This window comes from Triturus cristatus, chromosome 5_2 (assembly GCF_964204655.1).
Source record: "Triturus cristatus chromosome 5_2, aTriCri1.1, whole genome shotgun sequence".
NCBI lineage: Eukaryota > Metazoa > Chordata > Amphibia > Caudata > Salamandridae > Triturus > Triturus cristatus.
In genome coordinates, this window is record NC_140588.1 from 393,678,560 (window position 1) to 393,703,983 (window position 25,424).

General features: G+C 44.4%; 1 protein-coding gene across 1 annotated transcript in view; it reads left to right on the forward strand.

Moving 5' to 3' along the window:
* Window positions 1–1,576: 1,576 nt before the first annotated feature.
* The window catches only part of ABCA13 (ATP binding cassette subfamily A member 13), a 2,655,493-nt gene continuing 2,631,645 nt past the window's right edge, over window positions 1,577–25,424 (forward strand). Inside the window, exon 1 of the mRNA XM_085606362.1 lies at window positions 1,577–1,710. Within this exon, the coding sequence (XP_085462488.1) occupies window positions 1,642–1,710 (69 nt within the window). The 5' untranslated portion in view covers window positions 1,577–1,641. The remainder of the gene's footprint in view (window positions 1,711–25,424) is intronic.

Genomic DNA, 25,424 nt, shown 5'->3' on the forward strand with positions numbered 1-25,424 from the left:
TGTTACATTGATGAGTTCTGAGTCTCTAGCCCACAGCACCTTCCTGTGTGAGCCTTTGACTGGTTTATGTTTCTACCCTGAGAGTCAAGTGTTAAAAGGAGTACTTGATTCCCACTTTGGGAATTGCAGTGTGTGGGGCCAAAGACACCAGAAGCAAAAAACCTCAGTTATCACAGTTGGAGTCCAGTAACTTTTGAATGACTTGCGATCTTCCAACAAGGATTTATCACAATGTTATACGGCCGGGAACCGCCACAGGGTGCTAACAAGACATTATATTGTAATGCATTTAGGTAGCGCTTCATACCTCTACCGAAGGTCTAAAGCACTATGCACTGCAGGTAGCACACCACTCTGTGGACTGTGCTGGTCTGGGAGGTGGGAGTTGGTGCTGTGGCCTATGTGGAAAGTGTTTTGGTATGTTGCATTGCGACCAGAGAGGTCCTTTTATCATGTCATAGGCGACTGGACTCTTGCATTTAGTGGAGTGAAGAGAACCAGGAGGCTGATTAAGAGTTTGGTGAATGGGTTACTCCATTACAAACGTGACGAAAATCACCTCAATGTAATTATAAGTGCCACAGGATATAAAGACTTTCAAAAACACGGAGTGGGGTACCTGCCATAATTGTGAGGAGCAACCCATCCACCGAACTTTAAATAAGGACATAAATCGCTGAACTATTTCCTTGGATATTTACAAGCCCCTATTGTCACCGGAACGTCACTTGTTTCGATGTTCCTGTTACGATACGGTCTTCGCCTTATAAAGCACCCTTTCACGCTACACCTAGCGTGAAAGGGGTGGGCAATGGGTGTTGCCGTGGGCGTTCCGCTGCAACACCCATTGATTTTGAAGCTGCTTCATATTTACAAGGCTGGCGTAAATAAGGGGCAGTGCCAAAATTAAGGCTGAAAAAAGCCTGGTCTTAACATGGCAAAACCATTCTATGTGTGCTGCATTGTGCAGGACACATAAAAACAGAACAACGCCATGCATTTTAAAAAGGACGAGTTGCAACATCTATGTGTGCTGCACAAAGCAGCACTAATACGGTGCAGCCCTGCCTTTCAAAAGTGGCGGATCGCGACCATGAGCCAAGAAGGCTAGCAATGTGCTCCGTCACTTTTCTTGTTATGATGCACCTCAATTTTTAAAGGATGCCTGAAATCATGCAATGCAGTTGGTCCTGCTCTCACTTCTCAGATATTGCTTCGCTGCATGTGATGAAACGTTCCGGCTTTTACGTGCGTGCCACAACGCGATTAGCCCCTATGCTGCGACCAATTACATATTATACCATTTATTATAAGCTCCACAATGCTTAAAAAAACACACACAACGAAACCAGGCTGATTCGTTAAAAGTAAACTACCCTGGAGGCATCCCTGTGACCCGGCCCCTTATGTTCAGACAAAGGAGAAGTGAAACGATGAAATTTCAGAGACTGCAAAGGCAAGAGGGGAGAAACACAATCCAGTTGTTCCTCGGTGGACGGACTTTTGTTGTGCCACCTCCCTTTTTGCGAGCATTCCCTACCGGCGGAGCTACAGTCTCAGACAGGCTGCCGGCTGAAGTGACTATGAGCTGACAGGTCTCTAGGAGTCGACCTCCAGCGCGGGCTGGGAGCTCCAGCGAGCATGGGCTATTCTCGACAGCAGTTCCAGGCTCTTTTCTGGAAGAACTGGCTGTGCCGTGTCAGGCAACCGGTGAGTTTTTTTTTTAGTTTTTTTTTTACAAATGCTTCAAAATATGTATTTGTTGCTGCTCTTTGTTTAAGGCTGATGGGATAGGCTGTCTGTCTTTGCTATTTGTGCCTCAGCGAACACATTATTAAGAGCTGGCTGAGCACGGGTTTGCTGCGCCTCACAGCATATTGCTTAATCTGAACGAAATTCATGTCCTACTTTTAACTGTATAAATTCTGCTTCGGCTTTCAGTTGCTGGAAATGTAGGAAAAATGCGACGCTAAAGAAAGAAGAGGGGCCTAAAATGAAACAGCAAGGAATAGACGCTACTATATATAAATATTTGGTAACCTGGTGTTTTTCAGAAGATGTGTTTCTTTACCTTGTACAATATGCAGTTTTTATAAGTGGAGCATTCTGCAGTTTATGAAAGACCACCAGGCAGGACATTATATGTTCTGATACAAAGAAAGATTTTCGCCCAATTCGTTTGGGTGTACTTTGGACTTGGAAAAATACGTAACAGGTACCCTGGAAAATGTATATAACTCCTTTGAAAGGAATTATATTTAATATAGCGCCAATTAATTCAAGCAACATTTGATAGACTCTAGAACTTCAAGTAGTGGAGAGTGGTTGGCTGCTAACGTTGATCTCTGTTTTTGAAGTTTTATGCAGTGGGCGAGCTAGGCCCCAAAAGATGCTGTCCAGCAATAAGAACATGTTAACGAGATGACAGTGCAATTACTATAGTTATCTTGTTTCCTTATTACGTTATTATTGCTGGACACTACCGGCACAATATAGGTAGTATATCAGAGAGTGTTTCCTAGAGACAATATGATCCTATACAATGCAGAGGCAAATGTATCTATGCTGACCACGAGAATGATGTGGTCTGGATGACATTTCATAGTGAACACCAATAATAGCAGAACATGACTGTATATATATATATATATATCACTTAAAAAACCATAGGTTTCACACATGTTATAGTTAGGTGGATATTTCACTCGTAAAAAACAATGAAATTCCCCCGTTATTGTTAGTTCAGATAACTATAACTCGCGCGCCCGCAATCCTCTGCTCATGACGTCACATATTACATCACTCATGACATGGTCAGTGGCATCACTCTTGACATCACTGATGACATCATCCTTGTGATAGAGTGGCGGTCGCGCGAGTTATAGTTATCTGAACTAACTATAACGGGGGAATTTCATTGGTTTTTTACGAGTGAAATATCCACCTAACTATAACATGTGTGAAACCTATGGTTTTTTAAGTGAATTTGCAAGGTTTTTTAAATGCTAAGTTATGTATGTATTATTATTTTTTTTATATATTTATTTTACAATAAACGACGTATTAAATTAAAAAAAATTTTTTTTATGGGTTTTCACCGTGCGCGCACCCCCGCGATTTAAAAAAAAAAAATTTAAATGTTTTTTTCTGCCTTCGGGGTCCTTCAGGGACCCCCTGACAAAGGCTAGGGGGTCAGGAACTCTCTACCCTGCCCCCTTTTCACGTTCTTCACCTTCCTTTTCCACTCTCGCACTGAAAACAAACAAAATGGCGGCCGACACTTCCTGATTTCGACCGATTCGAATGTTGACTGACATGTAACAACCAATCAGAATTACGCTCGTGCACGTTAAGGTGCGCGCACGGTGCGCGGCTATAGATATGTATGTGCTTTTAACTGCAATTTTCTCAGGAACTACTGAACAGATTGACTCCATATATGCAAAAGGCACATCCCTGACCTGAGGACTACCTCTCTGCCAAATTTCAAGTAATTCTGTTCAGCCGTTCGGGCTGTACCTTCGACTAAAGGTCCTATGGGAAAATGCATGGGGAAAACGTGTTTTGGGACCCCCCTTTTTTCTCGGCCCCTGCTTGACGAATCCCCCCGAGACTTTCAGGGTAGGAGCTGAGCGGAGCGCCCCATTAGTTTCGAAAATTTCGCGAAGATTCGTCAACCGGCGCCAAAGTTATTCAAAAAAGAATTTTGAGATTTCCTATGGAAATACGGTCCTAACTATAACTATCTATCTACTGGCGACCGCCAGTAGATAATATATATATATATATATATATAAATATATATATATATATACAGTCATGTTCTGCTTTTACTAGTGTCGCTTTGTTTTTTTCCAGTGAATATATATATATTCACAGAAAAAAACAAGCATTATAGTATAGTTAGGTGAAATGTTCAATAACAATGTAACGTTTCAGACTCTAAAAACCATAGAAATTCACCAGTTATAGTCATCTCAAGTAACTATGACTCATGCCTTAAGGTAACTCTATCTCACTCCCCTGCCAGGCACAGTTTTCTCATCAATAATTTAATTGCAAATGTTGCAGGGATATTATCAATGATGTCATAGATGATGTCATGAGTGATGTAATATGTGTGGTAATTAGCAGTGCATGGTGAGAACCCGAGTTATGGTTACTTTAGGGCAGCCTTAGGTGAGCCAACCCGAAACTGCACAGGGCCTTCGATCATCCAGAGTGGGGGTTGGCCACCGGGCCTAGCCTGTGGCCAGACTCTGTGGCCAATCCCCCACATGCAGCTAACCCCATGCTGTGCATGACCTTTGACCGCACACAGTGGATGGATTGGCCACAAGACCTGCCCTACGGCCAGGCCCCATGGCCAATCCCCCCAAAGGCAGCTGGCTGTGCACTGCAGGAGGTTGGCCACAGGGCTTGGCCCTGGGGACCCCTTCTCCTAGGGCCTTTTTTTTTTAAAGGGGAGGGCGCCACAAGGTTCCCCTCCCCAAGCCACTATAGGCCCCAGGGCCAAAACTTACAAAAAGGGGAGGGAGCTGCATAGCCCCCCTCCCCAGGTCTTTTTAGGCCCTGGGGACCCCATCCTCAGGGCTTTTTATACTGAAGAGGGGACCACGTGGAACACAGCACCAGAAACTCACTCCCCTTCAGATTGACTGTGATTAATTTTGTGCACTAGAAAAGCGGTTTTAAAATTAAATCAAGCATCTACCAGGAGCCACTGGAGGGCACATACGTTGTGGAACACGTAATGAAAGTGTTATGTAGTAGTCTCTATCACAGAAGTGATTGAGGGTATGGCCTTTCCTTCATAATTACAGATGTACTAAGGAACATCTCCTTTTATGATAGAGTCACATGTAGTGCTGATTTCTGCATCCAGTACACCAGTGTCGGAAGGCCTGTGAGGGATGCAATAAACTGTGGTCTTGATTTTGGAAGATGTTTTTTTTATAACGTTATTTAGCAACATCCGACTTTGAAACTAGGACATTAACACACCCAGAAAATGAGTTTAGGATACAGAGTATGGTATTTTACTAATTCACATGGAGAGTCACCAGGTCACCTTCTGTGTAAGGGAATATACATTGTATATATATATATTATCTACTGGCGGTGCCCAGTAGATAGTTATAGTTAGGACCCAGTTATCTGAAAATTCTATTTTGAATAACTTTGGCGCCGGTTGACGAATCCTCGCGAAATTTTCAAAACTAATGGGGCGCTCCGCTCTGCTCCTACCCTGAAATTCTCGGGGTGATTCGTCAAGTGGGGGCTGAGAAAAAAGGGCAGTCCCAAAACGCGTTTTCCCCATGCATTTTCCCATAGGACCTTTAGTCGAACGTACAGCCCGAACGGCTGAACAGAATTACTTTAAATTTGGCAAAGAGGTAGTCCTCAGGTCAGGGATGTGCCTTTTGCATATATGGAGTCAATCTGTTCAGTAGTTCCTGAGAAAATTGCAGTTAAAAGTACATAAATATCTATAGGCGCGCACCGTGCCGTGCGCGAGCGTAATTCTGATTGGTGGTTACATGTCAGTGAACGTTCAAATCGGTCGAAATCAGGAAGTGTCGGCCGCCATTTTCTGTGTTTTGGTTGTGTGACAGTGAAAAAGAAAGGTGGAGAACGTGAAAAGAGGGCAGGGTAGAGAGTTCCTGACCCCCTAGCCTTTGTCAGGGGTCCCTGAAGGACCCCGAAGGATGGAAAAAACATTTTATTTTTATTTCAACAAATCGCGGGGTGCGCGCACCGTAAAAAACCTTACAAAAATATATATATATTTTAAGCAAGCCATTCCGTATTGCAGGATACAGTCAATCTATAACTATATACATAGGTAGTTTATTGTAAAATAAATATATAAAAAATATAATAATACATACATAACTTAGCATTTAAAAAACCTTACAAATTCACTTAAAAAACCATAGGTTTCACACACGTTATAGTTAGGAATTAGCATTTAAAAAACCTTGCAAATTTACTTAAAAAACCATAGGTTTCACACATGTTATAGTTAGCTGGACATTTCACTCGTAAAAAACCATTGAAATTCCCCCGTTATAGTTAGTTCAGATAACTATAACTCACGCGACCGCCACTCTATCACAAGGATGATGTCATCAGTGATGTCATGAGTGATGCCACTGACCATGTCATGAGTGATGTAATATGTGACATCATGAGCAGTGGATTGCGGGCGCGCGAGTTATAGTTATCTGAACTAACTATAACGGGGGAATTTCAAGTGAATATGCATTTATATATATACTGAGACACCACTTAGTATTTACACTGTTATTTTGTGTGTCCTTAGTTGATTTCAAGCATCTGCACTATAGGCATTTATCTCGCGCTGCGATAGTATTTCTTTATAAGTATATTTTTTGCCTTGACATGTACTAATATGATTCAGTTTTTTCACGTAGTCTATTTATGCTTAAAAATCAACGTATTGATTCATTTGCTAGGTATGCTATGTTTAGTATTGATAGTCACCGCATATCATCTGAGCATCCACATATGTATATATATATTTTTTTACATATCACACTTTGCATTTATATGTCACTTAAATGCTCGTGAGGAGGCACTATCACCACATTTAAATACACACTGTATATTTCCTCAATTGCACTTGCACGCCTTCCTCACTTTGTACATTGTAAACTTGTAAACTTGGGGATTTATAGAGCGCAGTTGTTGCCCGAAGGTGTCCAAGCGCTAGGGTAACCGTGACCTACAGAGAGCAGGGAAGGGGGGAAAAAAGAAAAGACAACGGTTTAGCAGGCAGATGTGAAAAGGTGGGTCTTCAGTTGCTTGCGAAACATAGTAAGGTTCTGGGTGGCTCTAAGATGAAGTGGTAGAGCATTCCAGGCCTTAGCTGCGTTGTACGTGAACGTCCTTCCGCCGGTTCTAGATCTTTTTATTCTTGGGACTACTGCTAAGAGAGTCTGGCTGGAACGAAGACTACGATTTGGGATGTAATGAGTGATCAGATCACGGGTAATGATAGGTCCCATGTCCCAGAAGGCTTGATGGGCTATACATAGCGCCTTGAACAGAACTCTCTGCCGGACCGGTAACCAATGGAGGCTAGTCAGTCCAGTCCTCACTGAGTGTCTGCGCTGTTCTGTACAGTTTGCAGCCTCCGAAGGGTGTATTCTGGTGCACCCAGATAAAGTGCGTTGTTAAAATCAAGACGGGAGTGAATGAGCCCTTGAATGGCAGCCTGTTTGGCTTCCAGGGGGAGGAGGGGAAAGATTTTATTTAGCACTCTCAGAATGCCAAAACATGTGGCTGACAGTTTTGTGGCTTGGACATTGAAAGACAGTGAGCTGTCCAGCCATACCCCAAGACTGTTGATGTTTTTTTTTGAGGTTGGAGGCGGTCCTAGGCATGGGGGCCATAAGGAAGGGGGAAGTGCCGCTCTGAGGGTCCTAGGAGCATCAGCTCAGTTTTTTCTCCGTTCAATTTCAGGGATGATGACGACATCCAGCTCCTCACTTCCTCCAGGCATTCTCTGAGCCCGCCTGGCGCAGTTCGAGATGCCTCCTGCGCCAGTGAGACCACCAGCTGCGTGTCGTCGGCATATGAGATGATTTTAACTCCAAATGGGCGGACGACACTGGCCAGTGGTCTCATATATAGGTTGAATAGAGCAGGGCTCAGAGAGGAGCCCTGAGGAACTCCACAATTTAGAGGTCTACTGGAGGAAGCTGAATCGCCATCAAAAACCCTGAAAGATCTGTTCCCCAGAAAGGATTCAAACCATGCCCAAGCTTTATCCTTGATCCCCACACAGGACAGGCGGCTTAGTAGGGTGTCATGACACACTGTGTCAAAGGCCGCGCTTAGATCAAGGAGGATCACTGCCACTGATTCTCCCTGATCCAAGATTTTTCTCGCTTCCTCTACGACCATGAGGAGGGCGGTCTCTGTCCCGTGCTTAGGTCTGAAACCCGTCTGAGTGGGATCCAGTATGTGGTGGTCCTCTAGATAGTTCACTAACTGTTGGTTCACATATTTCTCCAAAACCTTGCTCAACCAAGGGAGCAGAGAAATAGGGCGGTAGTTAGCCAGATCAGACGGGTCCAGATTGGGTTTCTTGATCAGTGACCTAACCATGGCCTGCTTCCATATGGGTGGAACGGTGCCAGAGGAGATGGAAGAGTTTAATACCTCTCTGATGACGGGCAGGATGGTATGGGATGCTGCCATTAGGATGTCAGGAGGGGCAGGGTCGGCCGGAGATCCTGATTTGACACTGAGGGCTAGTGATTCTAAAGTGGGGAGGTCTAGTGGGGGAAAGTGAGTTAAGCTGTAAGGGGTGGGGGAATGTGGCAGGCTAGGGAGGTTGTTAGGTTGAGTAGACAGGTCGGTGTTTGGTGGAGAAAAAGTTGAATACATTTTATTGATTTTCTGATAGAAAAATTCGGCAATGTCATTACATTGGGTGACCGATTTCTCGACATGCACCACAGGGGATGGGTTCGTTAGCTTTTTAATGATCTGGAAGATCTCTTTGGGTTTAGATCTAGCATTCAGGATTTTTTCGGCGAAATACGTCGACTGAGCTGCTTTTATTTGAGTTTTGTACTCGTTGATGGTTTCACGGTACCGGGTTTTGTTATCCGCCGATTTGTCTAAGCGCCAGCGTCTTTCCGCCCTTCTACAGAGACGCTTTTTTTCTCTGAGAGACTGGGTGTACCAAGGGGCGGTTTTTTGAGGCCGCTTCAGTACAGTCTTGCTCATTGGGAGAGTCGAGTCAAGAGTGTAGGAGATCCAGTTGGTATATGCCTGGTTTGCTAGGGCGGGATCATCCTGAATTTCTGGTTGTGAGCTAGCCAGTTTAGTGCACCACTTATCAACCTCAAGGCGCGTCCAGGCTCGCCTGAGTTTGGTGGTGGGAGCCGGAGGAGAGAATTTAGGTGTGGTCCATTTAAAGGGGATTAAAAAGTGGTCAGTCCAGGGTAGGGTAATGCCTGGGTCCACTGTGATCTCAGAACAATTTGAAAAAATTGGATCCAGTAGATGGCCTTTTTCGTGGGTGGGGGAGGAGACACGTTGAGTGAGTTGTAGAGCTGCTAAATCATCTGATAGGATAGCAGCTGAAAGGTCCGAGGGTGAGTCAAAATGTAGATTCAAGTCACCCAACACGGTAAAGCTAGAGGAGGTGCTGACTCTGCTGGCCACATTCGATGGCAGAGTTAGAAGAAACTGCTTAGGGAGGCCGGGCGGGCGATAAATAAGGGTGCCTGAGAAGCAGATGTTAGGAGAGAGGTTGATGTTAAAACCCATGCTCTCGCAGTCCGAGATGGTCTCAGGAGAGAGTCGACAATGATATTGCTCCTTATGGATGATGGCAAGGCCTCCTCCTCTCCCTTTTGGCTGGTCTTGCCGTGTTATTTTATAGCCGGTGGGGAGGGCCTCTACTATTGCCGGGTTGGACTCACTGGTAAGCCAGGTTTCCGTAAGGAACAAAATATCCGGGGTGTGCTCTTCTATCAATAAGGCCATTTCGGCGCTATGCTTAGGCAGCGAGCGGCAGTTTAGTAGGAGCATTTGTAATTCCTGTGTGGCTGTTGTGCGCGAGTTAGGTTTGAGAGGCGCAGAACAGGTAGGACAGGTTGAAGGAAGGTCCATGGCTTGGAGGGAGTGCCGAGGGCATGAGTTAACAGGAGGCCTTAACTTGTAGAGGGTTGCTAGCGTATAGCATCTTTGTGCTGATGGCTGGGGGGCAAGGGGGGTGGCCCAAGGCCCGGACTCGGCGCGGACGAGCGCAGACGAGCTTGCCTTATGCGCGCCTTCGGCGCGCAATCATCGCGCCCGCTGCGCTCGTCCGCTGCGCTCGTCCGCTGCGCCTCCGGTGCATACACATTGTTATAGGGCGTAGGGGGGGCGTGGCCTCGATGGGGCGTGTCCTTAGCTACGGCGTGGCCAGTGGCGCCTGCTAGGATTGCAATGAGCAGCAGCGATGATGCAAGTGAGTTTTAAAGTGAATATTTTAAAACCAACAGTGCAAGTAGCGCTAAACTGTCTCCCGGCTGAGCCTCAGGAGGACTAAGGTTACCCAACGCGCTCGTGAATCAGCGGGTTAGTTATACCTGGTGGAGGGGGCGTGGCCTCGATGGGGCGTGTCCTTAGCTACGGCGTGGCCAGTGGCGCCTGCTAGGATTGCAATGAGCAGCAGCGACGATGCAAGTGAGTTTAAAAGTGAATATTTTAAAAACAACAGTGCAAGTAGCGCTAAACTGTCTCCCGGCTGAGCCTCAGGAGGACTAAGGTTACCCAACGCGCTCATGAATCAGCTGGTTAGTTATACCTGGTGGAGGGGGCGTGGCCTCGATGGGGCGTATCCTTAGCTACGGCGTGGCCAGTGGCGCCTGCTAGGATTGCAATGAGCAGCAGCGACGATGCAAGTGAGTTTAAAAGTGAATATTTTAAAAACAACAGTGCAAGTAGCGCTAAACTGTCTCCCGGCTGAGCCTCAGGAGGACTAAGGTTACCCAACGCGCTCGTGAATCAGCGGGTTAGTTATACCTGGTGGAGGGGGCGTGGCCTCGATGGGGCGTGTCCTTAGCTACGGCGTGGCCAGTGGCGCCTGCTAGGATTGCAATGAGCAGCAGCGACGATGCAAGTGAGTTTAAAAGTGAATATTTTAAAAACAACAGTGCAAGTAGCGCTAAACTGTCTCCCGGCTGAGCCTCAGGAGGACTAAGGTTACCCTCACATTCACGCCCATGGGCCCACACAACCCTCACTCATCCATTCCATTATTTGTACTATGAGTGGCAGACAGCATTCATGCAGTTAGATATTTTATTTTGCAACAACTACAGTCTAGGACTGAACGCTCACAGTGTATCACAGGCCGGGATCTATTAGAAATATTTGACAGTGCTGTGTGCGCGACATGCCGCCAATTGAGTGAAGTTGTGAGTGGAGGCTTGTTATTAGCCACACGCTCTCTTTGGGGTAGTACCTCTATAGTACAGGCTTTATCAGAGCCGCCCGCATTATACACATACAATAGCCTGCACATGACACAATGATCAGGGCTACATATACTCACAAGGGCGGTGGGCTGAATTCTGTCAACTCTGGATTTACTTGCAATAGTTGCATCCAGCAGCACGACTGGGGCTATCACCGGCTCTGACTGACACGCGTGTTATTTATAGTCCTTTTACACTGTCTTGACGCATTGCAGTAAAATCTGTGATGTCATCCAGTTGTTTTACCACACATTGCAAAACAGTTTAGTCACTTTGATGAACATAGTAGAAACACTGCCACTTACACTTATGTATATATACCACTCATTCACCATTCCAGCGCTATGTATATATATATATGAAAGGAGTTTGCACCGAGTTGAGCCGCACTCGCAGTGGGCCAGTAACCATCAGGGAATGTCTCGTAGGTCACAACTTCTCCGCCGTTTCTGACGCGTTTCGGGCATGCGCCCTCTATCAAAGGAAAGCGGCACCACAATGAAGAACAACCAAGGCTTCTGGTATTTTTCATCATTTATTCATCTGGTAATCAATCTCAGGTGAGTAAATCACAGTGCATTATAGGACTGGAAGTCCGTCAAAATTACCCCATGTGGGATGTTGTTCTTTCACAGTGGTATGTCCAATCCATATAGGGTTCACCCTTGACACCCCTTCCCCAGTGCAGACATCCTCCTGCTCCGTGTCCCACTGCCTATGACAAACAGCAGCGGATCCGCACCGATAACGCGGCGGTGTCAGCTCACTAACTGGCACTGGCCGTAATTTATGAAAGAAAGGAGTTTGTCCCGAGTTGAGCCGCACTCACAGGAGGCCAGTAACCATCAGGGAAGGTCTCATAGGTCACCACTTCTCTGCCGTTTCTGACGCATTTCGGGCATGCCCCCTTTATCAAAGGAAAGCGGCGCCACAATGAAGAACAACCAAGGCTTCCGGTATTTTCCCTTATTTATTTATCTGGTAATCAATCTCAGTGCCCGAAATGCGTCAGAAACGGCGGAGAATTGGCTACCTACAAGACCTTCCCTGATGGTTACTGGCCTCCTGCGAGCGCGGCTCAACTCAGGGCAAACTCCTGAAGGAGTCTGGCTAGCAGAGCTGTCTTTATTTTAATGAAACGTCGTGCCAAAGACAAGTGTTTTGTCACAGCCTCTCCGCGTGCGGAGGAGCACCATTTCCGATTGTGGAGGAAGATGCTGCAACGCGGAGAGGCTGTGGCAAAACACTTGTCTTTGCCGCTTGGCACGACGTTCCAGTAAAATGAAGACAGCTCTGCTATCCAGACTCCTTCCTACTCAAGGATTTTAATATGCGGACATTAATGTAAAGAAGCATGCAACCTACTTAAGGAATACTATATTCTCCCCATGGACTACGACTACCATCATGCTTGATGGATTAGATGATAACCCACACCCACTGAGGGCAGTGTCATTCAAATAAAAGTATTTGTTTGCAGGGGAGAATTTATGCTTGCTTCCTTTACTTAGACCCATGAAGAAGAGGCGGAGTGGCCTCGAAATGCGTCGGGACATGGAAACACAAAGGAGAATGGGCAACAGAGCTGCGAGAGGCCAACAAACCGGATGGTGGGAATGTCGGGTGTGCCCTTCGAGAGCGCAAGAGCTTTTGTTTATTGATATATATATATATATATATTACCTACTGGCGGTCGCCAGTAGGTAGTTATAGTTAGGACCACGTTTCCATAGGAAATCCGCAACATTCTATTTTGAATAACTTTGGCGCCGGTCGACGAATCCTCGCGAATTTTTCAAAATAGGTGGGGCGCTACGCTCCGCTCCTACCCTGAAAGTCTCGGGGGGATTCGTCAAGCGGGGGCTGAGATAAAAGGGGGGTCCCAAAACGCGTTTTTCCCATGCATTTTTCCATAGGACCTTTAGACAGAGCTACAGCCCGAACGGCTGAACAGAATTTAATGAAATTTGGCAGAGAGGTAGTCCCCAGGTCAAGGAAGTGCCTTTTGTAGGTTTGGTGTAAATCTGTTCAGTAGATTCTGAGAAAATAGCCTTTAAATAAATATATATATCTGAGCCAGCTTACGGTGCGCTTACGGTGCGCTTACCGTACGCGTACGGTGACGTGCGCGAGCGCGATTCTGATTGGCCGTTAGATCTTAGTAAACATTTGAATCGGTCGAAACCAGGAAGCGGCGGCCGCCATTTTCTCTCTCGCACTCTGACAGGGGGTTGAAAAACAAAGTGCAAAAACATGTAAAGGGGCTGTTTAGACAGCTCCCAAGCACCTAGCCATGTCGAGGAAGTCCCCAACGATCCCCCAAGTGAAAAAAGGCAATTTTAATTGTTTCGAAAATTTCGCAGATTATGCTTACCGTACGCGTACGGTAGCAAATAATAATAAAAAAAAAAAATATCCACATTCTCCAAACCCCGTGTGCCATTGGTGCCCGAAGGGCACCATTTGTGCATGGCTTATTAGAGCAAAACAAAACATATATTTTACCTATCACAACGATGCTCATCATATGTTTCCTCCATGTGCGCACGGTGCGCGAAGCGCATCGTGCGTTCATGGCCCATCTAGCGTAACGTGGACACGCGGTGCGCGAAGCGCACCGCGTGCTCACTGTGCGCGCACGGTGCGCGAAGCGCACCGTGCGCGCACGGAACGAACTGCGTTAAGTGGGCGCGCACGCCACAAATGGCGTAAAGTAACTTAGCATTTAAAAAAACGTACAAATTCACTGAAAAAACCATAGGTTTCACACACGTTATAGTTAGGAATTAGCATTTAAAAAACCTTGCAAATTCACTGAAAAAACCATAGGTTTTACACATGTTATAGTTAGCTGGACATTTTACTGATAAAAAACCAATGAAATTCCCCCGTTATAGTTACTGTAGGCAACTATAACTCACGCGACCGTAATCCTCTGCTGATGACATATGTGTCTTTATGAAAAAAAAATATTTGTAATATATGTATAGCTAAAATTTAATGGAAGAAGACATGGGCAAATAAGTGTCTAAATACAGTATTAGCATCAGCAGAGGATTACGGTCGCGTGAGTTATAGTTGCCTACAGTAACTATAACGGGGGAATTTCATTGGTTTTTTATCAGTAAAATGTCCAGCTAACTATAACATGTGTGAAACCTATGGTTTTTTCAGTGAATATATATATATATATATATATATATATATATATATATATATATATATATATATCCTTCTCTCGGCAACACAGTCTATCACATATGCCAGACTCTCACTCAGGACTGCGAGACCACTGTGTTTAATGAACATTACAGCTCAGCAATGCATTTTGGCCCACAGGCCTTGCTCGCTCTCACTGGTCCAAGTGCAAAACACCTCCATTAATGTGCATTATAACAATGGAAAGAGGACTAACATTAACCTCTAACTTCGGTGCCATGTTGGAAAAGTTTCATAGCTGTACTGTAATAAATGCCATTGAAAGGGCAAAATATAATTAAATTGTGATCCCAAACTCATATAACTTGGATGAATATACAACATTATGCAATAAATCAGAGAGTTACTATCAGAAAAATCAATGGGAAATCAATGGCAGCTGCCTACATATCTTCAAATCACTCCCAAGCTGGCTTACCATATGCCGCAACACATTTCATGCCTGACACATATATATGTAAAAAATATTCATCATATATATATAATGTAATTTATTATTTGAAAAAGTAGATGCTAGATAGAGTTTTTTGCTACTACTGCCATCTAAATCTTTTAGAATGCCCTGTCTCATTTTATCAGTCAGTTCCCGTGGGCGCCTTAGAACTTACGTAAATAATACACAATAAGAGGAACTGGCAATACACGGAATCATAGTATGAGATAAAAAAAAATCCTAGATTTTCTTTTTACTATCAGTAAAACTAGGGTACTGGCTAAGATCTACAAATTAAGTTCTTTTTTATTTCTTCCACTTTTATCAGTGGCATAGAGTAGAAACGTAGAAGCCCTAAGTGAAGTCCTATTTACCAGAGTGTGTGTTTTTCATAATTGTTTTCCTCTAGAGAGCTGCCTTCAAAGAATATTATCCTCAAAGTCAGGTTCTCCAAGAATCAAATGAGCAAAGAAGAGCAATGTAGTTTTTTCCTTGGTATGTTCAAGTATAAAATATAAGACCACCTATCCCCACTTGAAGTACTTTCTGCTAATACGCTTCAGGCATGCATATTCAAAATGGTCTGTGTCCTATGCTGAGAGGGCTGGACAGACCCCTTCGAGACTCCATTGGAGGGTATGGATCTATTTATGAGAGGAGATTTGATTTACAACAACTTAGGGCCTAATTACAAGTTTGGGGGTCTCACTGCTATGGTCGCATCAGAGTCACTGCTGCCGACTAAGCGGTTCACCCACCATATTACAATGTTGTCGGATTTCAGAATAAAAGACCGCCGGAGCACCGCCGCAACTGCCAGCTATTTGCCGACCGTCGTGGCATCGGCAGAGGGAAAGCAGCTGCCATCGGGCGGTACAGAGAAGTTTCTCCGGCCTCTGAATTACGAGTTGGCTTTTTGACGAGCCTACCATGGTGGTGGGACGGCCTGCTTCTAGTTGTCATAAACTGAGGATTTGGGGTGCATACTCACCCATTTCCTTTCCTTCCCTTCAGTTCCTTCCTCCAGGTCCCCCTTCACAGCAGCATCATGACCCCGAAAAAAATTACCCTTTTGGCGCTGAAATCCAGGTAAGTCTGTTTTGTAGTATTTACTCATTGACTGAACTGGGCACATTTGATTCAGACTCCAGCAATGAGTAGTAAGTATTTTTTCACATGTGTCGTGCATATGTGTACATTCAACACTTGTGCAGTCAGAATATACATGCATTGACAAATATGAAAAATCATTTACCGCCATCATAAAGACTGCAGCTTGCCCATCGGAGACATCGTAATATGGCGGGCAGGAGACTGCTGCCCTGGCGGTCTTCTTTGGACCTCCGCTGCGGCAGTACGGCGGTTGGACCACCAAACTTGTAATCAGGCCTTAGGTGGGATATGGGAGTAGAGTATCGTGACTCGACATAAGTACTGCTAACTCCACAGAAGTAGGCTACACATTAGCAAGGCAGGGGAACTGGACACAAGGTGTGGTTAAAGATCATGACCTGCAACTACCAATAGGTGACCCCTGCAAGCTCTAAGGCTGTAGGCCTGAGCACATGGAATCACAATTGGTCCTGCATGCTGTGTAAACTAGCTATGTTTGCAAGCCATGCTTAATGATTCTTTCAGCAGGGGTCAAAGTATATAAAATAAGGCCAAATATTGGATGTGAGGAGAAATCTTTATGGTTGGTAACTTACAACATCAAATTAAGTGGGTTTCAAAAACGTCCCATCAACATTCAGCCGGAGAAACATTTTGTAAACAATCCAAACAATAAACTCCATGGAAATGTTTCAGTTATGACGAGCCACATAACCAGAACTCTCTCACAAAGCACAGCTTATGATCTCACAAATGTGATGGGTGACTTCACAAATAACATCATTGATGACATTACTGGTCACTAAATATTAAATCACAATTACAACAAAGTCTTCATTTGAGCTGCAAATGATTCCTCTTTGCACATCTTTTGACTGTCAGTGTTAATGGGGCAATGATTCTGCATTACCATATAACCAAATACCTTACAAAAAACCTAGGTTTTGAAGCTTTTGCTTCAAAGTATATACCCAATAGTTTATCAGGACAGAGGTACTAAATCCAGGCCTTGGCATTGCCCTTTGCACAATGTCTACTGAGCACAGGTAAGGACAGTGCCAAGCTGGCTCTAGAGGAAGTGGTGCAGAGTGCAGAGCTTGGCTAATGGCCAATGCCTGTTTCTAGACTTTTGCTTTCTCTGATTTTATGTTCCTGAAAATATGGCTGTCTATTGCCAACCATGGCTAAATTATAGCTTATGTACATATGTGGTGGTGAGATGCACACCTTTGTACTCTTATTTTATCAATCTTTTTTAACTCTGTTTATCTGCTTCAGACCTATTATGGCGTGCAATGCGAGATACGTGCTCCATCAAATTGCGCTTGGAAATTAGAAATGAATACACGGGGACCCAGTTAGATCCCTTTACACGCAGCACAGCCTTGCCCGTCGCTCCAATGAATCCAATAAATCAAGTTTATCAATATATATTCTTCAATTTATGTACTCTTTAATACTGTTCCTTTTCTTCTTTTTCCATTTTTTATCGATTTATTTTATCCATGCCCACATTTGCTCCAAAAATACTTACAAACAGGAGGGGTTTCCACATGTCACGACTTTATTTGCCAATGCACCCAATGCATTTCGGGAAAAAGGATTTCCCTTCGTCAGGGGTATCTATAACAAACCCATAAACACAACACCATTAGTTTTTGAAAAATAAGCCACTTTTCATCTATGCACAAACACAATGCCTCTCATCATACTTCTCAATGACCCAATGAACTGTATTTATCTCTCAATAGCGCTACATGCACATAAAAACTCGACTTAACTTGCATCATGGTTCACATATTAATAAAAAACTGAAGCCTCGATTCGATTTCAACGGCTCTTTGAGAGAAAGATACAGCCTGTCTTTTCACATTCTTAAATTCCTGCCATTGTCCCCATTAACCCCATGTCAGTCCTAAAGCTTTAGTAACACAATCGATAAAAAATGGAAAAAGAAGAAAAGGAACAGTATTAACGAGTACATAAATTGAAGAATATATATTGATAAACTTGATTTATTGGATTCATTGGAGCGACGGGCAAGGCTGTGCTGCGTGTGAAGGGATCTAACTGGGTCCCTGTGTATTAGTTTCTAAATTATAGCTTAACCATGTTATTTATAATGCGTTTGACCGAAGATAGTATAGCCAATAGCTGAATCCGGGAGCACCTGGGGAAAGTGGTGCTCAGTGTAGGAAAAGGGTGATGAGTACTCTAGATACCCAACATGCTTTATTTATTAAATGCAGTCCCCAGCAGCCTCTTGGAGTAAGTGGCCTGAGCTTAGCACCTACCTAAATGCATTCCTTGTGCCAAGAGCTTTCTAAGCATTACTGAATTGCATTCTTGCTTAGGATGGCATGGCCTTTGGCCACAACTTGAGATCACTGCCCAACTTAATAGCACCCCGTGCATGCCCTACACCTGCTAGCTTTACTCAATTACCTTCTGGACACCGCCCGGTCTATGCCTCCCCTTTTTCCTGCTGGACACAGCCTGTGGCTGTGTCAGGATTAAATGCAGGGCACGCTTACATGTGCATTTAGGTCCCACATGATGCTCCACCTCAAATCTTCTGAACATGATGTATTCAAAACAAGAAGACAAGAAGGGGATAAGAGGTGTGCAGAGTCTGGGTGCCACCTGGACAGAATCTTCATGTTTTAGAGGCAGCTTTATTCAAAACACATGAATTAACCTGGGTTAGACAACATGTCCCATGGAGCCACTGAAGCCTCAATAATACTTATAGATGGTGGCAGCCATCTTGAACACATGGAATATAAGTTCCTCCTGCACAATAGCATCCTTGCTAGGCAATTGTGATCTATAATTGTTGCAGCCATGAATTGATACCTATAAATTGGTGTCCTTGTGACCGATATTAATGAATTAAGAAGAGGGCAAACAACATCTTGCAATCAGAGAAGTAGACATTTTCCTCACTTACATGAGGATATAGACTTGCAATTGTTTATCCTTCTAAAATTTGTCCATTAGAATTGCAAAGTTGTATTTACACTTGATAAATTTCACAAGAAGGTATCCATCAGGATTATGAACTCCGGGTCGAATTCACAAAATTAATCTGTGACAAAATCCTAACTTTACGACTTTCAGTATTCACAAAAGGCATTTAGCAATGCCGAAAGTCATAAAGTTAGGATTTTGTCTCAGATTACTTTTGTGAATCGGGCCCTTCAATTCTCACTGGTTTATTTTATAAGGAGACATCCATTAGGAATGTAAACTCACAACACTTCAACAAGAGCAGGCAGCGCAATCATATTAGACACAAACCATTCCTTGTATTAGGGTATTCAAAAGAAATAGTATATGACTGTAGAAGAGTTTAGACAAACTACATCATATTAGGAAATGCTGTTTACATTAAAGCTATCACTTGATACATTGATTGCAATTAGATCTGTGGAAGGCTATTGCTTAATATTGAAGGTAGCTCTTTTAGTAAATGATATATACCTCATAGTGTTATTCGCAGTCACCATATCAACATAATTTATTTTACACTTCAGGAGACCTATCACGTTTCATTCCTGAATATAGAGAGGAAATACAGAGTGTATAGAGGTAAATTGCAGATAATATCAAAAGCTGGATGCCAGTGTCTATACCACAGCCATGCTAAGGGCCTGATTACGAGTTTGGCTGATGGGATACTCCATCACAAACTTGATGCATATCCCGTCCGCTGTATTACTAATTCCATAGGATTAAATGGAATTGTAATTTGGTGGACGGGATATCCATCACTTTCGTTAAAGAGTAACCCTGTCCGCCAAACTTGTAATCAGGCCTTAAAATTCTTCTCTTGTCTTTAGATATCAAAACAGGACAGTATGAAGATATCCGGTGTCTCTCTTCCTCTCTTTAATATTATTCCCTTTCCCTGGGTCTGCTTTTAACTTACTTCTTGTTACTTTAAACTTGGTTCTGGGTTCAGGGTTTTGTGGCAAAGCACATTGCTACCCTTGGATCTGTACGACAAAGTTAAAGCATCTTAACAGATAGCCTAGTCCATGTGAATAAAGAATCTGTGAAAGATTGAGCAGAGCGGTAAATGCCACAGTATGAGTGTGAGGAGCGCTATACCACTAAGAGGGGCACCCAGGTGAATATGAATTCCAATACCACACTGTCTCAAACTTTACATATAGTAACTAATAAACAATCGGATGTCAGTTTAATAAAATAAAATTCTACAAAATTAATAAATGCAGATTAAGAAGAAATATATTATTTACTAAAACCTTTTATATAACATTAGATGATTGTTCTTTGGGAACTGTATGCTGGTGTTTCATGTTCTATCTATTTTAAGTTTCATTCTGTCCATGTATAAAAATCAGACCTATCTATCAATGTTATGTAATGTTGTATTTTATGTGTCAAACAATGTAAAACAATGTATTGAATGTTAGAGAAGGTCCACAGGGGGGATTTAAGGGTAACTTAGTACCATAACCTTTGTATTTCTAGTCTTCCTGTTGTAAGTATTATGTATATCCCATCATCCTTAACTAAACATTATAATCTCCTCCCTGACCAATTTACATTAAACCTAGTGGCAACACCTTGCAAATCCAACTCTTCAATGTGCAAATGATCAAATGATTCCAAAGTTTAAAGGGGGGGGTCAAAACATGTAATCTTCCCATTTAACATTGGTTTTCCCATAGCTGAATTATTGTGAAAAACTCCAAAACTGCTACACAAAAGTCCAGCAAGTTGTGGTCACATGGCAAAATTTGTGCCATGTTACCTTTATCCATTTTGGAGACGTAAACAAAAATGTTAGTCTCCAGTGCACATGCTTTTGTGATCTATTTAATCCTTAAATGATCCCCAGAAAATTACAGAGAGCCCTGCGGACAGTGGCAAATGGAAAAAGTGTGCTTCTCACACTTCGGTGTATACATGCAGGACATTTGAGCCCTCTACATTCCCAAATCTTGAGAACATTGGACGAAACAAAGGCAAGAGGTCCACCAGGAAATTTGATACTATAGTATGCATGAATAGTTGGGATTTTGGCCAGGACCTACGCTGAGCCTCCATTCCACATAAATCAAACTTCCTTGGACTACTGAAATGCTCAGTGACTTCTGAGCACAAGGCCTAGCCACTGCCCATGTCCTTCGCCCAGTCTTTATCCTCCATTCTAGCCATATCAACTGTGCATGACCTACTTCAAGGTCTTGGTCACCTGTCCCATCCAATCCAACTACACACAGCCTAGTATGGAGCCGCCACTGTATGTAGCAGCTGGGTGCAACGACCTGAGAGTGCAGTGCCTTTTCAGCAGCTATGCCCTGTGCCAGGCCCCCATCTCACCCAAGCAATCTGCACATGGCCTATGGCCTTACTTAGCAACCTCTGGCCTATGGTTAAATGCACCACACAGCCACTTTCCCACCAAAATGTACGCTCATGGCCTTCTTGCCTGCGCAGCTGATTCCCCCATCCCAACCAAACCAGCTATCTATATTCTTTTGCTGTGTGCAGTTGCCTCTGTCCCAAGATATCATCAAACCAAAACCAATTAGGAAGGACCATACCAATAGACACATTATGAAGAGTCCTACAACAAAATCTTGGTCAGCCACACAAATTGAGAGTGCCTTACTACCTGGGCCTGTGCATAGGTCCTGTCTCATCAAACCATGTTTGCATGGCCTTGGGCTGTATTCCTTAGCTTTCAGCCAAATGCAGCAGTCTCAACACTCAGGGTTTGATCTGCCTGCCACAGGCCTGTTCCTAGCCTCCACCTCCACCAAAACAACACAGCGTAGCTATTGGCCATCATCAGTGACTTCTGGACACATGTCTGGGTTGTAGGCAGGCTTGGTGTAGGCCCAGTGCTATGCGCATATGCTGAGGCACACCAAATTTAGTTCATATTGTAATATAGAGAGTGTCCAATATAATGAGTCGAGGAAGTCCGTACGAGATTCTTTTCTCTTTATTTTCTTCTCTTAATCCAATTACAAAACACGCTGACAGCCGACACGTTTCATCCAAAGGACTTTTTCAAGGCAAGTAATTATATTAAGGAACACCCGGCACCTCCAGAAGCAGAAGTGTCTGAGTTAATAGTGTCAATGCGACGGTTTCTGTGTGCTGAAGGGACCTGAGTGTCTGTAAATAGACGACAACTTCTTAGCATCGATAATATGGTCGTTCACAAATTAACTCTCCGAATCTTGAACTTGGGAATGGTTCAAGATCTATAATAGTGACAAATGTGCCTCTAGTCCACTTTTGCCACAGCAAAATGTCCATACCTGCATGCAAGGGTGCTCCACTTAGTAGTTGCGAGTTACAAGGACCGTTAGAACATTGACGCAAAGAACAAAAAAATCATACCTGTTGTGCCCAGCTTTGTTATAATACTGAGTATGCGCTGGTGCACGTGATAAATGCTGGCAGTTTCAATTAGGAAAAAAAACACAACACGGAAGGCGTTGCAGCACCGAGCCCTGATAAGCCTAGAGCTTCGAGGAATCGGCAACCGTCCTGTCCGCTATCCGTTCGATGGTGTAGGCTCAGCCCTGTTTTGAGGACTTGTACCCAACCTGTCCCATGCAGGTCAAAAGGGGCATGATCAAGCCTGTGACAGTGTTAAAGAGGGAGGGCCAAACAATTTTTGCTAGCAAGTTAGGTGAAGTTGTATGAATGTGCTTTATATTCGGTGGGCAGCATTGTAATCCCAGTTCCGGTAAAAAGGTGCGAAAAATCAGTAGGAAATCAAAACTTTTTAGCTCCCCCCTTCAGCGTGGGACCTGTTAAATGGTAGCGGCAGTTTCAGTCGATAACCCTTCAAGTATTGCCCGGCGGTAATCGCCTCTCATACCATTCGATAATTTACCAATGAAAGAGGCAGGCGCCGGAGACTGGAAGGCAGGAAACAAAGTTTTATTCCGTCGGAGCAGAACACATCAGATCAGACAGCAAGGTATCGTCACGAGGTGCTCTAACTGCATCTCTGAGGCCTGGCCTCTTATACACAGGTTTATGACTTTATTGCAGGTTTATTGTACATGGCACATTCTTGAGATTACTTTGATGTATAAAAGAACGTCTTCGGAATCCCCACTTCGAACTTGTTCCCACACATATCTATAGTGGAAGTCCCCACCCCATCCACAGTAGGAGATGGCTATCCCGCAGCTGGACATTCCGCCAATTCCCGGGGATTTGTGCAACCGGCCGGGTCTCAGGGGGTAGGGGCTTTGATCCACTGTAATCCCTTTGATGTGGGGTGTTTCCCTTACAGTAGGGGCAATAAACTGCATCCGCAGGGCTAGGTGATGGCCTGGGATCGGTTCGGACAATGGGGCGCAGAGGAAGGGGGTTATCAAAGAGAGGCATGACCATGTATGGGATGTCGGTCAGGCGTGGGATGTGGTTCCATGGCAGGGTCGCGCAGAATGAGGGGGGGGTTTATGGCCCGTGTATGAGAGAGCGGGGGTGGCCGGCGCGCGGGGAATGCTCGCAGCGCCAGGGGAACGCGCTGGCGATCGAGAATGAGCGGGGAGAGAGTGGGGTGCCTAAAATGGCGGCCGTGCGTTCGCTGTGCGTGGCGCTGGGGAGAGGCAAGATGGCGCAGATAATGTTCAGTTACAAGCTAAATTTCCACAGTCCTCCCTTTTAACATATCTCGCCAGCTTGCCTGGCCGACGTTTACCTTCGTTAACCTTCAGCTATAATATCGCTAATGTTTTTCGTACATTCCTTAAAGATACAGAGTTTTTAGGGCAGGCAGGAGTAATCTGACACATTTGTACATAGTTACATACAGGTGATAAAGTAGGCGAGGAGGTAGTACATACAAAGTTACATCAGCTGCGCCGCATGTCAGGCCCAGGGGTAGGAAGAGGTGAGCTTGTTTGAGCACAAATAGGATACTGTAAAGCAAAAAAATGTTTCTGGCAAAGCAAGGGATATTCCGTACATTACATATGGCCCAGACTTCGTGTGGATCAAAAAGATAGTCAGTATAGTCGTGTGCATGGCTGGTGTTGTATGAATGTCATTATACAAAGTTAGATTTTCTAAACTTCTCAGTGTGCAGTCGGAAGTGACTGATGCAACATCATGAAAACTCGATAGGAAGATAGTTAATATAAAATGGTGGTTGGGAGAGGATTTTTCAACTTTAACATGGGTTCTTCTTTCCAGTGTCCTATTACGAAGAGCCATCACTGGTAAGCTCTTATTGTTGTTTTTCTTTCGTTGGCACTGTTGAGCACCGGCGGTGGAGCTAAGGTCCAGCTCAAATCCAATCTCTCACGTGGCAGGGTGTGACCATTCGCTGTTCTCTGATCACAGTCCTGTTCCTTAACACAGTTCATCATAGGTACTTTGAGACAGGGTACCTGCTTTTTGTTCTTCTGTAGTTAAGTCAAATTCATAATCCATATAAAAGGGGGAGAGGGAGAGAGAAGGGTGTGACGTGCTTCGGGATGCCGAGGGAAGAGGGGGTGGAGTGGGATCGGATCAAAATGCGGACCAAGGAGAGCAGAATCTTCCAGCACTGGGCCCATCAATCGGGCCCGATGGGTTGGGACTTCAGGCACGCTGGTCAGTGAGCAGGGGGCCTTGATATAGCCCTTCGTTCTATCACTTATCATCCTGATATTGGTGCCTCGTCTCACGGCCTTTTTGCTTCGATGCTTCCCCCTTGGTCGATGCCATAGATGTTCCATGGTCCGCAGCCAGGCTGTGCGTCACGTCCGACCCCTCTCTTCCGATGGCCGCAGGTTATCTTTGAATGGGTACAAGAAACAAAAATCTTAGAGAGTTGGCAGGGAAGACATTTACATACTTCATCCTCTCTCCCAACCACCGAGTAGTTGCGGAAATGCTTTTATCGGTTGCTGTATGATTGGTGTCTATTGACTCTGATGTTTGTGTGCGTGTTACCAATCGATTAATCATTGCTGTGGTGCAGGTTTCTGTGGGTGTCCCTGTCCATCGTCTGGCCTTCTAGGTGTCGATTTCTGTGCCCTATAATCGTTGCAGGAAGCCTGACATCTGTCAACCTTCTGGTCTAGTAAAAATTCGAACCGGCTTCTCCGGTAGAGACTCGTTCATCCTAACACAAGTTTTGTTAATACACATTTTTCTCCGAGGACTGCTAAGTTTAAGAAAAGAAAGTGCGAGGTGCTACTGTCACGGGTTCACGAGTATCCATTTCGGGGAGGAACATAAGCTAAGCATTATTTTTGCTGGCGACAATAGGTAACCCTTTATCAGTTTAGGCGATGTATTATTAGAGAATAAGGTCATCAGCTGTTTTGTTCGAAATACTCTGAGGCGGCTAGTATAGGGCTGGGGTTATTTTGGGAGAACGGGGTGCTTTAGACATTCTATTTCGGGGTAATTGGGCGGGGGTAATTCTGGGCGGTGGAGATGGTGTCTTCTAAAAACAAAAACCACTGACATATAGTCCCCGTGATAAGGGCCAGATTGGGAGACATCAGTCGTCTTACCTGTCCCTTCTTTCTCAGCTAATTAAGCTCAACATTTGCAGAAAGGAGAGGTAGTAACGTGGTAAAGTATGGTCGTTCTGTTTCTGTCAATTTGTTCGAACACCACCGTGTTTCAGGCCAATTATACACTTACCGGAG